The following is a 17,321-nucleotide window of genomic DNA, read 5'->3' as shown; positions in this document are numbered from 1 at the left end:
GCACTTAAGGCTCATCTCTCCAGCCCTCACTCTCCAGCCCTCTCACAGAGGAAAGCTGTCCGCACTCAGACACAGTCGAAAGTGAGGCTCGTACAAAATTATTGGTGGCTCCGAAAAAAAAAAAGCTATGCAGACACAAACAACGTGGGCGCTTTCTACTCCGCTGTTGGAAACCTCTACGGCCCTCAGGAATGCGACGTCACTCCCATTCGTTCAGTCAAACGGAGAAGACTCTGATCGTGGAGCATTGCAGCAGCCAAAATAACCCTTCCAAACCATCAGTCGTCGATTCACTCCTGGGCCTCTCACTGCATGAACCGACACAGTTCACAGAAATTCTGTCAGCTCCAAGAAGCCTCAAAAACAACAAGAGCACTGGTCCTGATTCCTTCTAAAGAGCTGCTTTATCTCAGAGCCTGCATCTCGAGGGTCTGGCAGCCGGGAAAGATCCCCCATGAATGGAAGGACGGCAACATCGTCACAGTATATAAAAAGGTGTGACAATTCGGTGTGCAGTAACAGCCGCGGTTATCTCTCTCCGTGTCGAGCGCGTGTGTCACACTGTTACACCTCACTGCGACGCCTCACAACACACATTACCGAGAACATCCATCCAGAGTTTCAGGCAAGGTTTAGAGAAGACAGAAGCACACATCCAGGAGAAGTGCAGGGAACAACACAAGGACCTATACCTTCATGGATCTGGCAAAGGCCTTTGATACAGTGGATCAAAAAATCCTGTGGATACTGGTGAACAAATTTGGAGTGACATCCTTAACCTCTTAAGCCCTAGCCATATTTTCAGAAATATATTCGCCTAAAAATACATACCTAAGTATTGCTCCACATCTACAAGGTCCATTTGCATGTTCTTGGTACTGTATCTAGGGACATCTATGGACCTCAGGGAATGTAGTCCCAGTGTCAGAAATATTGTGTCTGTTGCTAAGCTTGAGTAAATTGTAATGAACCAAATGAGAATACCAATTTTCTTTTATTTATATTTTTTATTTCATCGTTGACGGTGAATAACACCATGCTAACATTGACCAGACGTGAGACTCTGGTCTCGTGAAACTCATATGATGCCACTGAGCTCATTCAGCACCTTCTTGAGATCAAGTGTACAACAATCTAATGAAATGAATAAAGGGCAGATGATTTACAGTGGGTTTTGTAGATACAGTATTGAATTTTGCCATCCGGACACATGCAATTGGAAATATGAATATAGAATATCAGGCCTATAAATTACTTTATTATGGCCAAGTCACACATATGGATCGGGCCAAATCTCCTCTTTCCAATGGCAGAGTTCAACCTGGTTTTGTACCACCTGGTGCCCTTGACAGGGCAGCACAAACCGTGAATGAAATCTACTGTAAGTACAGTAACCTTTTTGTAATGCAAAATGCCCTGCCATTTTTCATCTGATTGAGCCACCGTTTTTTGCTAGATGTCTACAGAAAGGTAAAGTAATTAACTACATTCTATTTTATGGCAATAGCGTTCAGGTTTGTTCGACCCGTGAGACATAATCATGAAAAATAACGATGAAAAATTATTACACGTCAGACGGCTCCAAGTTTGACAGGGGCCGGGACAGTCAGCTGGGTAGTGTCGTTTTTTGGAATTCAAAAGCCCATCGAAAGCCCTGGGTCTCTTCTTTCAAAGACTAGACCCACTTTTGGCTGCACCACTTCCTCGCGTCAATATGTGCCAGTTTCCGACTCAATGCGCTGAGTTTTTTCATATTTCACTAATAACACTTAAAATCATTGGTAAACAAACGTAGTGCTGAACATATACACTTTGACTGCTGTTTTGACAGGGTTATGGTATTTACTCTTGACTACATTTGAAAAAGAAACACAACATTAATGAATACGTTCTGTATTAATCGATTTATGGCGTGATATGAATCTCGGGCTTAAAGGGTTAATTAAGCAGTTCCATGATGACATGTTCTTGCCAGTGGGATGCAATCACCATGTTTCCCAGGGAAGGTGGGAGGTACAGGGCTGCCTACTAACCCCTATACTATTCAACGTGTTCCTTGCTGCAGTCGCACTCCTCTCCCACAAACACTTTCCTCTCAAAGATGGCATTCAGCTACAGTTCCATTCTGATGGCAGTCTGTTCAATATCACACTACTGTAACATCTCCACGATCCATGTGCTGCAGTGTGCAGATGACTGTGTCCTCCTTGCCCACTCTCCCTCAGCCACACAAAAAGCACATTGTGGCTGCAGTGTACGTAACACGTAACATTATTGTCCAGCAGCAGTATCTATCCACTCACCCCCCCCCCCCGGTTCACCATAGATTGCACATCTCTCAAGGTTGTAAGTTTAGTTACCATGGCAGCATGCTGACTCCATCCTACCTGGTTGATGCGGACATCCATCAATAAAGCCTCAACGGCTTTTGGCAAGACTGCAGGGTCTTTGGAAACAACAACGTTTGGCTACTATGTAGCCTGGGTTTTCTGACAATTTTCCACAAGATTAGTCCTGGAATACATTCAGGATTCATCAAACCTTGGTGCCATCTAGCAAACCGGCCCGCGTTTCCACCTGCTTTGAGCCGAACCACTGTAAGTACAGAATGCACCATTAACGGAGGGCGGTACTCAATGTATTTTCTGAAAGCATAAGGAACACATACTTGTTTGAAAATGTTTGTTAATGCTAAGTGGCTCTGGTGGCGTGTCTGAAGAACGTTTTGTTCCCTCACTCCGGTGTACTCAAATAGTTGTGGGCAGTCTGGTAACTTTACTCTGGAGGTCCATCCAGTGTGGATTATTTGACAATCATGCCTCGTTTCTGTTCCAAGATTGTGAATTGCCTTGTTGCAGGCCGCAACCCCCAAAATAACGGTGTCAGAGAGCCACGACCCCCACTATTATAGGAGGTAAAAAAGAATTCTAAAAAGATAATAATTTACAAAATTTATAAATGGAAATGTATGGTTGAAACATGCAAACGTTCAAACGCACACACACTAATACGCATTGGAGGCTTTTAACCAGGGCCGGACTTGGGAAATCATTCAGGCCAGGAAATATAGTGCAAAATATAGCCCCAGTCAGGCCACTTTTTTAAGCAGGGGGTCCCCACCAGGACATTTTGTTACAAAGACTTCATTTCCTGCATTCTGGTGCAGGAATTTTTTTATTTGTACCCTTTAAATGCCAGTGTTTGTGATGACATCAGAAATTATTGTTAAAAAACAGGCTAGCATATGTATGATTAGCAACAACACTGCTTTTGATGGATTTTCAGTTTTTTTGTAATGTCAGATTGAAAACAATACAATATTTTATTCAACTTCAGCCCTGATCATGACACCACATATTTTATAATTCTAACCCTTTAAATGCCAGTGTGTGTGATGGCATATATTTGCAATATATCAAATGCAAAGTAGATTTTTCTGGGGGGCATTATTACAGGCTAGCATGTGTCAATGATTAGCAACAACACTGATTTTGATGGATTTTTTGTTTTTTGTAAGGGTCCCGCCTCCACCAATCACATGCGGCTCCCTTTGTGTGTGTGTGTGTGAGCAAAAAGAGATAGTTCTCTTGCAGTGATCTCCTGGTTGTTCCCCACCTAGGTTATCTAACTATTGCGCCGCTGCAACTAGAAACACTGGCCTGGCCTGCTTCTAAGTTCAGTGGCCTGACTGCATAAAAAAAAATAATAATAATAATAATTGGGATTATAAATGTCACATACAAGAAGTAATGAATGTGTCCCATAAGACCGTCCGGCACTGAAAACACAAGACTCGTCTTTAGGCATTGAAGTGAACATAATGCAGTGGCAGCACAGAAATGACTAAATCTACAATTCAGCTTCTACCAACGAGTGCACATGTGAGTTATTCAGATCACAAGGATATTGAAAATGGCCTTCGGCATGAAAAGGCTGCATTACACAACCAACTGACGAGTAAATGATAATGACTTCTCCATCAACAGCAAGTGATCAGCAAGTTTGGTTTAAGGGAAAGTAATCCTTTCATCTTATCGGAATGAAAAATTGCACATTAAATGTGGATACAAAATATTTTGGATTATGGCTCGTCTATTTTTTATTAACATACCCAGGCTTTTTCTCAGTGGATTAAGTCAAGAGTTAATTGTTCAGTTTCAATGTGATAATAACTAGAGTTGGTCATTTACAGAGGGGTTTTTCCAAAATGTTGTTTCTATCAGAGTTATTAAAAATAAATATACAGTACTATGTCGCTATTTAAATAAATATATATATATATATATATATATATATATACATATTTTTTTTTACATAAAATACACTGATAGAATATATAAAAAAATTCCTCTAAATGTTCTGCTAAATTAACAACAATTTATGTTAGGCATATAGTTGCTTTTGATGATAGTTTTACTGTACCGTATATGTTTTCTGAAACTACAGTAGTAGTAGAGGCAAAATATGATAATCTCTCAAAATGTGCCAATTTAGCCAAAACCACCATTTTCAGTGGTAATGCCTCACCTTAACATTGTTATTGTTTGAATTGAAAGTGAATTTATCCTGACCCTGATGCAGGTGTGTGTGTGTGTGTGTGTGTGTGTCTCCCTCTCACCTATCATGGGCGACTCGATGAAGCTCCAGGTGTTGCTCTGCGGTACGTACGACTGCAGCACGCCTGCTGCGCGGCCGGCCTCGTTCACCCCTCCGAACACGTAGACCTTCCCCCTGCAGACGGTCGCTGCGGCCGAGTGGACTGGCTTGGGCAGCGGAGACACAGTCTCCCACTGGTTGGTGATGGTGTCGTACCTGGAGGCACAGAAGGAGGGGGAAACGGTGAGGAGCGTTTTTAAACAAGACATTTATATTATATTATAGCCTCTGCGTTGTAACATTACCGCAGGGTTCACCGAGGTTTATTCACATATATTACACACATACATTCACGTACATATCCTTACAATAACTACGCTTCAACCAAGCTGAAAAGTGCATATTCATGAATGGCATGGCAAAAAACGTGCATTATGGCTCGATATAGAGTGCAAGAAACAAAGAAGAAACTAAGGGCTAAGAACACGAGGGGAAACGATCACAGGATCACGGGTCGTTTCCATCGCCTGAAGTTGTATGTACTGTACTGTGCTGTGGCACTGCGCTGCCTCTTTATCCAACTAGCTGTGCAGTGTATTGTATGTGACCGTGTCTGTAAAGAGGATAACTACAGTATGTGCAGGCAGGTAGAGTGGGTGGAGTGAATGTGCCGTAACGGACACCGACATCACACACAGCCACCTTGATGCTCAGAGAAATGGAGAGATTGTGGTAGAAAGAGAAACAGGAAGAAAAAAAGGCTGGGAGGCTGGGAGGCTGGGGGGGTCGGTGGAGGTCATCAGACTGAGGGGAATATTGTTGGAAGAGACTAAAGCCTTGGACTCACCTTGCACTGTACATACTTCAAGATGACCCGAGTGGAATGTGACTCTATAATACATACAATTATATACATGGTGCCTAGTAAAGCTAACAGATATGTAAATCTTGATCATATTTAATAATGCTTTGTTAGCCGAGGCCACGGATATGACTGTAGAGTGCGACCAAGGTCTTTGTAAAGGTGGCAGTAAAGTCCAGAGACTTAGTGCATTGCCGTCAGTATGGCCTTTCAGAATGCCCTGCTACTATAACTGCTGCCAGTCATATTCCCCATCATCAACAAGTCATGCTAGTAGGTGGCGCAGTGGGCAAGGCGCTCGCCACTAATGCAGGAGATGCTGGGTTTGAGCCCAGCTCTCGCCGTTGCTACCAGCTTGGCTGGTCGTTCATACTAATACAATTGGCAGTATTAGGGGGTGGGAAGCTGGTGGGTGGGGATCGGACGTTGTGGACAGCGACTCCTACAGGTCGTTGGTGCGCCTGCGTAGTAGAATCAGGAAGCGACGGGGGCGGCGTGTGCCTCCCACGCAGACCCCCGCCGCTGAGAGATTGCGCTGTGCAGGTGAAAAGATGCGACGGCTGCCTCCTCGAGTACCGGAGGGGACACGTGATGCAAGGCTTGGTCCACATTGCAGCCGGCTTGTGGGAGGCATGGTCTAGCAACGTTCGAGACAGGGGAGCGTAGAATTGGACAATACGAAATTGGGGACGGGAGAAAAATTGAAAAATGGGGAGAAAAAGTAGATAAAAAAAACAAGTCATGCTAGTGAGGGAGAGGGTTCTCCTTCCTACAATATCTTATTACAAATCCTAGCTGACTTGCTGCGGGCTGTTAGTAAGTCTGAGACCACTTATCGATGTATTGATCATTATCGATAACTGTGTGATATCGATAAGTGGCGTCACATGTCAAGATATTTGCATATGTAAATATTTTTTGTTTTAAATACTTTATACTATACTAAAATACTAGGTCTTGTGGATTTCTTTTGTTAAAACATCCCCATTTCATGTAAATTCAGTTGAATTGCAACTCTGCACTGTGCATTCAATATGCAGTGCACTCCTCCGAGACCACCGACTATAAAATGAGAAGGATCACTGTGGTAGTTTTGAATGGGGAAATCTGTAACACTAAATATGGCGGCAACAACAAAGAATTGCTGCAAAAGAAACATAAATTTGTTGTTTAAATAATAATTAATATTATTATACATTGTTTTTGTACTAATAAAAAATATCGATAATTTGGTCGCGATTTATCGATTCTTCCAAATGGCATATGGTCTCAGCCTTAGCCGTTAGTGAGTCTAAAAGAGTGGAGTGAGGCTGCTCCACTCTTCTCTTGAGACCCTGTCTGTGTCCCGTCTTCATCTCCATATATTTCATAGTGAATATGTTGGAAACTCGTCGCCCACGAAATGCAATCTTAAGAGGATCATGGTCTTGTGCGTACATCACATACAGTACAGTCCAGACACAGACACACACCCACACACACACCCACCCACACCCACAGTGTGAGGAAAGCACTTGACAGCACAGAAAGCACTTGATCTTGATATGCTGTTGCATCTCTTTTCTCCTCACGTCTCTCTTCACAGCAACTATAACAAAAAAAAAGATGTACAGTATCTCACATCATACATCCATTATTCATAAAGCCTTTATAGGTCTAGTAGCTCATGGGCTTGCCTGACTTTTCTCTGCTGTTCTTCCACTGTTCAATAAGCACAGCGTGTTCCTGAAGTGTGGCCAGGCCAGGGAGCCAGCAGTCCAACAGACAGGAACGCTTACTTCCCGTCCAATCTGATGTTGGAGGGAAAAAACTGATTGGAAACTTCCAACTGCAATGGATCTACTACTTTTCCACATGCTTCCTTTCTGACTGCAGGGCAGGGTAATGTGTCAGGAGTCTCTACACAACCACTTGAAGATGAAAGAAGCAATCGTGCATATGTATAATGACAGCAATTAAAGCAATTACACCAACCAACATATGTTGGGCGCTACAAGCCATTAGTCTCTGGAGTTGGGGCAGTGTATGTGTGTTGTTTGTTTTGCCTTTGTGTGTATGTGTTTGTGTGTGTGTGTGTGTGTGTGTGTGTGTGTGTGTGTGTGTGTGTGTGTGTGTGTGTGTGTGTGTGTGTGTGTGTGTGTGTGCGTGTGTTGTGTCAGCTCTGAGCGTTGGACTTCACTGAAGCCTGGCACTGACTTCAAGACCTTGAAGGCAACGGACCAAACAGCACCAGCAGTGATGACAGGGTGTGTGTGTGTGCATGCATTTGTGTGTCTGTGTGTGTTTGCACACCGGCTACTTGGCAACATTTTGTTGTGGGAGTGTGTACGCGCGCGCGTGTGTGTGTATTTGTGTCGTCTACTTGTCAAGAATGCGGTTGCGTATGTGTGAGTGTGTACAGTATGTGTGTGTGTGTGTGTGTCATCTACTTGTCAAGAATGTGGTTGCGTGTGTGTCATCTACTTGAAGAGAATGAGATTGAGTGTGTGTGTGTAGTGTGCATATATACAGTGTGTATGTTTGATGTATTAACACAGCATATTTACATGTGTGTGTTTGTGCTTCTGTCTTGCGTCCGTGCGTATTTGCCCGCCTGGCTCACTGTGTCTGCTGCAGCGTAACCCAGAGTCCAACAGGAGCCAGCCTCCCAGCTGGAACAGGCCCCGTTCGTTAAGACGACCACAGACGGAGCTCAGATCAGCGATTAAAACTCACGTCCGCTCGGACTAGCGTGCGCCTTTTTCCTTGGAACGGTTATTAACAGACGCTTTGAGTGAACATCTCCTGACGCCTGGGCGGCTGACCAAACATGGCCAACTTGTTGTGAACCAGCCCAGACACAGTTTGGGGGGAGGGGGGGTGCGTTGCAATTCCAGCAACTCAGGGCAGACAGATGGGGCGTTAATGAGTCAGAAAAGATTCCGTGGGCTCTCTCTCTCCTATTAGGGAAATGCCAGCAGAGGTTGGTTTGTTCCCCTTTTCAGGAATACATATATATCATTGTTGTTCTCGCAGGGGCGGAGGAGTATCTTATCTAACCGGTGCTGAGGAGGAGGAGGCGACAGTACTCCAGAGGAAGGTGCAGGAGGAAGGCGTGCTGCCAGTGGCTGACAGGTGATTAGCTGGTTTAGACACACAAACTCAAGACGCACTCCAGAGCAGCAGCAGGTTAAACTAATCAGGGCAGCGGAGCTGGAATGACTGACACTCGGGCTGCTGATGTAATTACCCGGCGCACTGCGTCAGAGGAGGGAAACGGGGAAGCAGCATTAAGGGCCGATAGGGGGCAAAGGTCACAAGTCACAAAACACTGCAGGAGAAACAAGAGGCGCTAATACATTTACCCTGGGAGGCGGAAAAAACAACACCTGTGCGTTATGAAATGGTATATGCACACGTGATGAAAGATTCCCTGGAAACGCATCCCACTCCAACCCGCTCCCATCTTTCACGCAGGCTTATTAGCCTAATCCTCCGACGTGCTCGAACATAAACACGAGTGTGGCTCGTCAGTCAGGGGGGGGGGGGGGGGGGGGTGGCGTGCTGCTCGGGGTTAAGTGAGGATAAAGGAGGAACACGGGGAGGTCAGGCCAGACGCGCGGCCTCAGCCGTCCGCAGAGGTCGCGCCACTGATCAAGTCCATTACGCGCGCGCCTGATTTGCCGTCACACATTTAATGTGAACCGTGAAATTATGACTGATGCCCAGACGAATCCCGCCACGAGGGCGCATATGGTCTGATTACATCTCAGAGGGAGGTGGAGGTAGGAAGGAGGGACGATTGTGTGTGCGTGTGCGTGTGCATGTGCATGTGTGTGTGTGTGTCTTTAGGGGGGACATACAATTTTCATGCCATTTCACCCCAGGGGTTGCGGTCTTGCAGGATGTATAGCACATGACTATGACATCTTTTCATCTTTAGTTGAGGTTATGGATTAGCATGAGGTCTCCCAGTAAGGGGGTTAGGGTTAACGTGAGTTAGGTCCGTGAACAACTACGACGACCACAACCAAATGGCTTTGCCTGCCTTAGCAGAGGTTTGAGCTCAAGTAATTATCAAACAATGCTCACTGCCAATCTTAAATGTACATGTCTGTTGAATTTATGCTGTGCCATTGTTACTGTAAAAATGTAATGATTGTGTTGTTGTTAATATCATTAATGAGACGTTGAGCTGTATGTGTGTGTCACGAATTTCCCCAAGGGGATTAATAAAGGAATATCTTATCTTATCTTATCTTATCTTAACTCATTGGGCGCCACCCTCTTTCCCCATCTGTACTCAATGGCGCCAGCGTTATTGACCATTTTAGCGATTTTTGCAGACCCATCGTGTGTTCTGTATTATAGCTATGAAGACAATAGTATGGCTCAGAGGTTTTACCGTCTGTCACTACAGCACTCTTTTTCATCAGAGCGTTGCAGTCCCATTGCACAGCAGTCGCTTTTCATGAACGCAACAAAAAAACAACTGTCCACTGCTTGAAGTGGTGTAATCATCTCTGTAATGAGTCTCTGAGGAGGACGTCATCACGTCAGGGAGAAACATTTTGAGAATAGCGCTCCACGACACTGATTATCCTCCGTGCTGCTGCTAATTCCAAAAATACAACAGGGAGAGGTCACTTGTGGTAAACCCAGAAAAGCTCCATCAGCAACTCTCACAAAGGAGGAGAGTTCTGAGAAGGTCAGTGTCGGCCAAGGGTGTACGTACACACACACACACACACACACACACACACACACACACACACACACACACACACACACACACACACACACACACACACACACACACACACACACACACACACACACACACACACACACACACACACACACACACACACACACACACACACACACACACACACACACACACACACACACACACACACACACACACACACACACACACACACACACACACACACACACACACACACACACACACACACACACACACACCACCCATTGCAATTTCATAGATTAACAAGGACACGTTAGCCCCATTAGCATGGGTACACAATGGTTGAGTTCACAGGGTGTGGTGGTGGTTGAAGGAGGATAATACTGGCCAGGGTTTGTTAGCCAGACAACAAAAATCCATGTGTTTTGGATTTGAACAGGTAAAAAGGCACTTGAACATTCAGCTTAGGCGTGCAATTCAGGAGGTGACCTCCAGGTACTGCGTTATCCAACCATCCAATATACACCCCACTGGTAATTAGACTGAGTGGACTCTAAATACCCAGAGAGCGAGAGAGTGCGAGAGAGAGCGAGAAGAGAGAAAGCAAGAGCGAGAGAAAGGGGGAGGGGGGTAGAGGGAGATGCACGGGAGAGAGAGAGAGAGGGAGAGAGAGAGAGAGAGAGAGAGAGAGAGAGAGAGAGAGAGAGAGAGAGAGAGAGAGAGAGAGAGAGAGAGAGAGAGAGAGTTCAATAAATGCCTCCATTTGATAACACTCACAGCAAGACACTCGCAGCAAGGCACGGCACACCGTCACTGCTGACACGAAACCCATTAATGGACACAGAACAGCCCGGCTCTGCTGCCATTGGAAACCGCACGGCGGAATAGAGCGCAGACACTAACTAACATCACCCCGTCCTCACCCTCCGGGCTCGTGGGGAGCGCGGGGTATGAACCGCTCCACAGCGAAGGCGGGAGAAAGTGTGGCAAATGCAGCCTAATGGAGTCTGGGTCAGAGGAGGCACGATGTAACATCTAGTGCTTCAAGAGAGGGCAACACAGACCCACAACCCCGGAGGAAAACATAACCTTTCTTTACAAGTCGACACAAATTACACCTTGGTAACGTCTGAGCTGTTTACTCACCGGCCTAGCGGTGCCTGTGTGTGTGTGTGTGTGTGTGTGTGTGTGTGTGTGTGTGTGTGTGTGTGTGTGTGTGTGTGTGTGTGTGTGTGTGTCACAGAGGGAGAAAGAGAGAAACGGAGAGAGAAGGCAGCAAGCGTTATTGAGTCTAAAGAGGGCTTGTGAGAGAGAGATACTGAAGAGACTGAATATGTGAGACAGCAGAGAGATTAGGCTTGGGCGGAATGACTTTTTTCATACCGTTATACCTTGATTACCTAATACCCCGGTATACGGTATGACTTTCATTATCATCAGCGGGGGGGGGGGGACCCGTGTTACCAAGTAAACAAATCACGGAGATGGCCAGTTCGCCCGCAGCATCTAGTGCTAACGTTAAGCTCTCAGAATGGTAGCAGTTCGCCCGCAGCATCTAGTGCTAACGTTAAGCTCTCAGAATGGTAGCAGTCCTCCCGCAGCATCTAGTGCTAACGTTAAGCTCTCAGAATGGTAGCAGTTAGCCCGCAGCATCTAGTGATAACGTTAAGCTCTCAGAATGGTAGCAGTTAGCCCGCAGCATCTAGTGCTAACGTTAAGCTCTCAGAATGGTAGCAGTTAGCCCGCAGCATCTAGTGCTAACGTTAAGCTCTCAGAATGGTAGCAGTTAGCCCGCAGCATCTAGTGCTAACGTTAAGCTCTCAGAATGGTAGCAGTTCGCCCGCAGCATCTAGTGCTAACGTTAAGCTCTCAGAATGGTAGCAGTTCGCCCGCAGCATCCTACACACAACAACACACACTCTCGTTACCACAACGATTTACGGTATTTTCACAGCACTGTCGCAACATTACCGTAAAGCGTGAACACCGTTGTGATCATACACAACACTACAGTTGGCTCTCAGAATAGCCAGTTAGCCCGCAGCACCAGCAACGGTAAGCATGTCTCATTTAATTTCACTCACTGAAGCGGGGTTCCCCTCCTCCTCCTCCTCCTCCTGTGTGTAGACAACCAGCTCTGCATGGCTCGCCCCACTAGTGAGGACTAGTCTCGCCCTCTGCTGGCGCGTGTGTGCACTACAACAAAACTCCGTTTAGACGGTCGGTATTTCGAAATACCCCGGTATACCGTAATACCGTCATACTACCCAAGCCTAAGAGAGATACACTTCGATTCAACCCCTCACACCTCAAGAGAAGAGATGAAAAGAGAGATAATGTGCATCACATTTTTTAAAGCAGCAATGTGTCATTTTCCTGTTGTTTAATTAAGTCCTGGAGCGTCTACAGCACAAATTGAGACCAACGTCTGCTTCACCACATCACTCACTTTAGCTGCTCTAGCCTCAAACGGTCTGGTGTGACCGGCTCGGTCAGCCTTCTCGCGATACCAGACGCAATTCCTGGAACAAACGAGATGTGATTTGCGCATAGAACGTGGGGTAATTTCATGCAACAATGGGAAAAAATATATGCAGTCACCTCGACGACCAACAATTCTCTCTGCGCAAAGTCTACATAAAGAAACGAAAGAAAGAAAATAAAGACGCTCTTAGGAAATGTATTGAAAACCCAGAGGCAGTACCGCCCGCAGCCAGTAGGTGCCACGATTACACATTATGGTAAATGGTGCATTTATATATAACTATTTTATCCAAAGCGCTTTACAATTTTGTTCCTCACATTCACCAATTCACTCACACACCGATGGCAGAGGCGACCAGCGGGAGCAGTTAGGGGTTAAGTGTCTCGCTCAAGGACACTTCGACACGCTGCCTGGGAGGAGCGGGAATCGAACCAGGAACCTCCAGATTACCAGACAACTGCTCTACCTCCCAAGCCACTGCCCCTTATCAAGTAGTGAATGTTAGTAAACAAGCAAGTACCGCTAAACTGCCCCAATGGGATTTTTTTTTTTTTCTTTTTTTTTTAATAAGCTTTGTGTAACTTTCTTAATCCATTGTATCTGAATGCAAGTATCTCACTCCAGTGTTTACAAACATTACCAACATAAACAAACCTTTTACAGACACAGAATACAGCAGACAACATCCCTGTTGTTGCCTGTCCATCCTCGAGTCAAGAGCTCCATGTATATACTAGAAAATTAAACATGCCGTTTGTTTAGGGATTTGGACAGATTGGGCATTTAAAGTGTAATGATTATAATTGCTTGGCCACAAGACCAAATATTGCTGACGACATGCCACCATATTGTTATGATAATTCAGCTGCAAAGAGTGGTAATTGTCCAGGAAATGTTCAAAATGATTGGACTGTGACTTCCTATTGGAACCATTATGTCCCAACGAGGTGCCGTGTCTGGAACAGAGTGACCCGACTGAGACATGAAGGACACAATGGAAGATAAGAGAGAGGGAGAGAGAGGGAGAGCCAAGCCATCTGAGGGGAAGAAGAAGAAAAGGATGAATAGTGAGAGAGAGGAGACGAGATGAGAGGAAATGAGATGAAAAGAGGAGACGAGGAGATGAGATGAGGAGAGATGGGATGGGAGGAAAGGTGTGACACAAGGAGCCTGTTCTCAGTCAAGTCAGAGAGGAGAGAGAGAGAGAGAGAGACAATGGGAAGCAGATGAGTGAGAGACAGGGGGCCAGGGGGCGAGAGAGTTGAGTAAGCAAAGAGAGAGAGTCTATCTCTGTTGTGTCAGCCGCTGTCTGCGTGTCAAGAGTGTGTCAAAGGGACTGTGATCCCAGTACCCATACCTCCACCCTGTCATCCTGATGATGAACACACACATGCGCACGCACGCACACACACACGCACACTTAGCCGATGCTTTTATCTAAAGTGACTTACAAGTTCTGTACAACAAGTCAGCAGGAAGGGCACAACTCTGGTAGCTGAGGGTAACATTGTTCGTCAAACAGTGTTGAACTTGAATGCTACAGCCTTGAGTGCATAGTAGTATAGACCTAATTTAGGACAGTAGGTACTGTAGTAGTATTAGTAAAGTAGATTCCTTAGTAGCAGCGTGCATAATAGTAGAAGACAGTACGAAGGTTAGTAGTTTACAGCATGGATATCTAACAAAAATCTAAATAAATTCAAACAAAAATCTAACAATTATATTTCTAAAAAAGCTGAAATCCATTTGAGGAAATCTCCTTGAGATTGGCCCTGGACCAATCCTTGTTCGAGCAACCATTGTGTACCAATTCAAACACTGACCTTACAATGCTCCTGTGCACAAATACAACACAACACAAACTCACCACGCAGAGGCTTCGCACAAACAAGCACAAACCAGAGAAAAGAGCAATGTTTATGGAAAACAAGGTAACACATCCTTGTTGGTTTGTAAAGCAGTACTTAAACTAACCTAGGAAAACACATCAGTAACCGTGAGAGATGTGAGAGAGAAGATAACAGAGAGGTTGGCTGTCGCGGTAACCGCATCACCGCAATCCCGCGGTGTGTCAAGGATGGAGAACAGACAACCGCGACAAACGTGGTAAAAAAAAAAAGATATATATATATCCAGTTGACATTACAGATCATAATATCTATGATAACGTTAACGAAGTGAGAGTAGGGATTAGGGAAACGTTGATGTAGTCAGAGTGTAGCGGAAACGGTATAGAGAGGCAGCACTTAATTTGCGTGTAACGTTAGTCAATAACATTAAGAATAGAGAGCTGCAAACGGAAATTAATGCCCAGTCCTTGAGAAAACGGTTTTCTGGTCTACTGTCACCACCTTACAGAGGGAATTACCCCGAAGTCCGGCTAGTTATAACAAGCAAGTTACATGACCGGCACTTCGGCCTGGGAGTGTTGAGAGAACGCTCCCCTGTACTCTACTGTGGTTCAGATGAATACAGGAAAAGGTATACATTGCATGGGGGCTCGAGTCCGGGATTTGAAAATAAATCCTAATTTCATCTGTGAGTTGTAAACTGTATGGAAACGTGAAGTGAGCTCATGCTACTGGAAAACGGTGGCAAGAGGCAATCTCGTCATCAACACTTCCTGTGCCGTTCACGTAGTTCTACGTTTCTGTGGCCCGACGGTTGAGTGGCGTTAAGGCAGATCTACGTTATTGCAGTGGCGTCGCGTGGGTAAAATAACAGGGGATGACAAAAAAAAAGTTAAAAAGAAAAAATATATATAAATGTTATTTTTTTATTAAATTATTTTTTTTATATTTAAGCCAAGCAGTCACCATGTACACCACCACTCTGTCAGGATCTATGGGTAACAGTACTGTATATTTGGATACCGCATATGTCACAAATGTATCAGTACTAAATACCTATATGTCCCTATGCCATAAATGTCATGTATGTTGTGTACTGTATGTCATAAATGTCAATATGAATTGAAAATGGGGGACCCTGATGTAAATAAGACGAACGTCTTTCTCTGGTCTGCATCCCCTTAACAATTGTGTGTATTGAGCCGTACTGTATTGTACCCATTCTGCAATCTGTTAAATAAAGTTTTCATTCATTCATTAATTTGCTGTCTCGTTGTAACACAAACAGCTCACGTTAGTCACCATGAACCATGACCAGCTTACGTTAGTTAGCATCCAAGCTAGCCTGATAATGTTAGTAGTTTAGCTAGACTGCTTACCTGGCCAATAATGTGGTCCTCCTCGCTCCTCCTGGACAGATAGATCATAATATCCACAGTGGTGTGCTGGTCCTCAGTAAATGTCCCGCCGGCGAAAAATAAGTGGCTAATAAAGTGCTAAATGTTTGATACACTAATAGAGGATTCGAACGTGCCTGCTCTGTTAATAAAATGTTCAATCAATCAATCAATCCCGCGAGGGGATGACGTTCAGACGTTGTCACGTGACTCACGTTAGATGCCAGTATGTGGATGCTAGAGTACTTTTCTGTCAGACGCACCCGTGTTATCATGTGGAAAGTGCTTTATTAAGCTTGAATCCTATTGGCTAATAATTGGTTTTGGACTCCACACCCATGAATCACGTGGTGGAAGCTAGGGAAAGACACCTCCCTCCTCCCCTCCTGCCTGAGCTGCAGTGACTGACTGAGCACAGTGACTGCCAGCCTGCCTCAGTGAGTCTGACAGTGTAGAGAGTGAGAAAATTCAAAAAAAATTATAACAGATGAAAAATATTTTTATTATCATTGTAAAATATATAAAAAAATATATATATTATTTTTATTTTTTATTTTTCATATTTCATAATCATATTTTAATGGGGAAGCCTGGCTTCCCTTGGCTTCCAGGAGGATTCGCCACTGCGTTATTGTCTCGTTATTTCTTTTATTTGCTATTGCCATTCATAATTTATCGAGGCACCTTGTGCATGCTGTTCTGAGTGTGTCTATTTTTCTCCCATCCCAATTTTGTGTTTTTTCCAATTCTCCTCTCCCTTGTCTTGAACGTTGCTCGACTATGCCCCCCACTGGTCGGTTGTAGGGAGGATAGAAGCCTTGCATCACATGTCCCCTCCGGTACACGAGGAGGCAGCCCGTCACATCTTTTCACCTGCCAGCGCGGACTCTCAGTGGCGAGGTGTAACGCATGGGAGGCTCACACTACCCCCGCTACTTCCCGTCTCTGCTGTGCAGGCGTCACCCAACCGACCTGTAGGAGTCGCTGTCCACAACGTTCAAATCCCCACCCATCGACTTCCACCCGCTGGCTCTGCCAATTGAGCCAGTATGACGGCCGGCCCAAGCCGGAGGCAATGCTGACACCCGGATTCGAGACCGGAGTCTCTTGCATTGGTGACGAACACAATATCCACTGCGCCACCCAGCCGCCCCAGTACTGGTTTTCTCAAGAGAGGGGCAAAACTCCTTCCAACAACAAAGACTGAGCGGCTCCCTTATCCCTTAGAATAGGAATTGGGAAAGGCTTCTCTGACTCAGAGATGGATACTGAACCATCCATAAAGGAATGGTGCAAAGGTTTCGGGCTTGTGGCCGTCTTTAGTGGACCGACTGGGACCATTTTGCACACCAGGCAGCTGGCATGATACTGAAGCTACTGTATCAGCATCAGCACTACTGGCTTAGCGGGCTTTACTGAGAGCACGACAGTCTGCTATGAC

The 17,321-nt window shown here is 45.2% G+C and overlaps 1 protein-coding gene across 1 annotated transcript in view; it reads right to left on the bottom strand.

Moving 5' to 3' along the window:
- klhl29 (kelch like family member 29) overlaps positions 1-17,321 on the bottom strand; it is a 91,264-nt gene that overhangs the window by 16,037 nt on the left and 57,906 nt on the right. The window contains exon 3 of the mRNA XM_084314593.1: positions 4,619-4,812. Coding sequence (XP_084170719.1) covers positions 4,619-4,812 — 194 coding nt within the window. The remainder of the gene's footprint in view (positions 1-4,618; positions 4,813-17,321) is intronic.

The sequence above is a fragment of the Notolepis coatsorum genome (genome assembly GCF_963971535.1).
Source record: "Notolepis coatsorum genome assembly, chromosome: 5".
NCBI classification, from domain to species: domain Eukaryota; kingdom Metazoa; phylum Chordata; class Actinopteri; order Aulopiformes; family Paralepididae; genus Notolepis; species Notolepis coatsorum.
The sequence above is the reverse complement of the archived record's forward strand: the minus strand, read 5'-3'. Positions and strand labels throughout refer to the sequence as shown.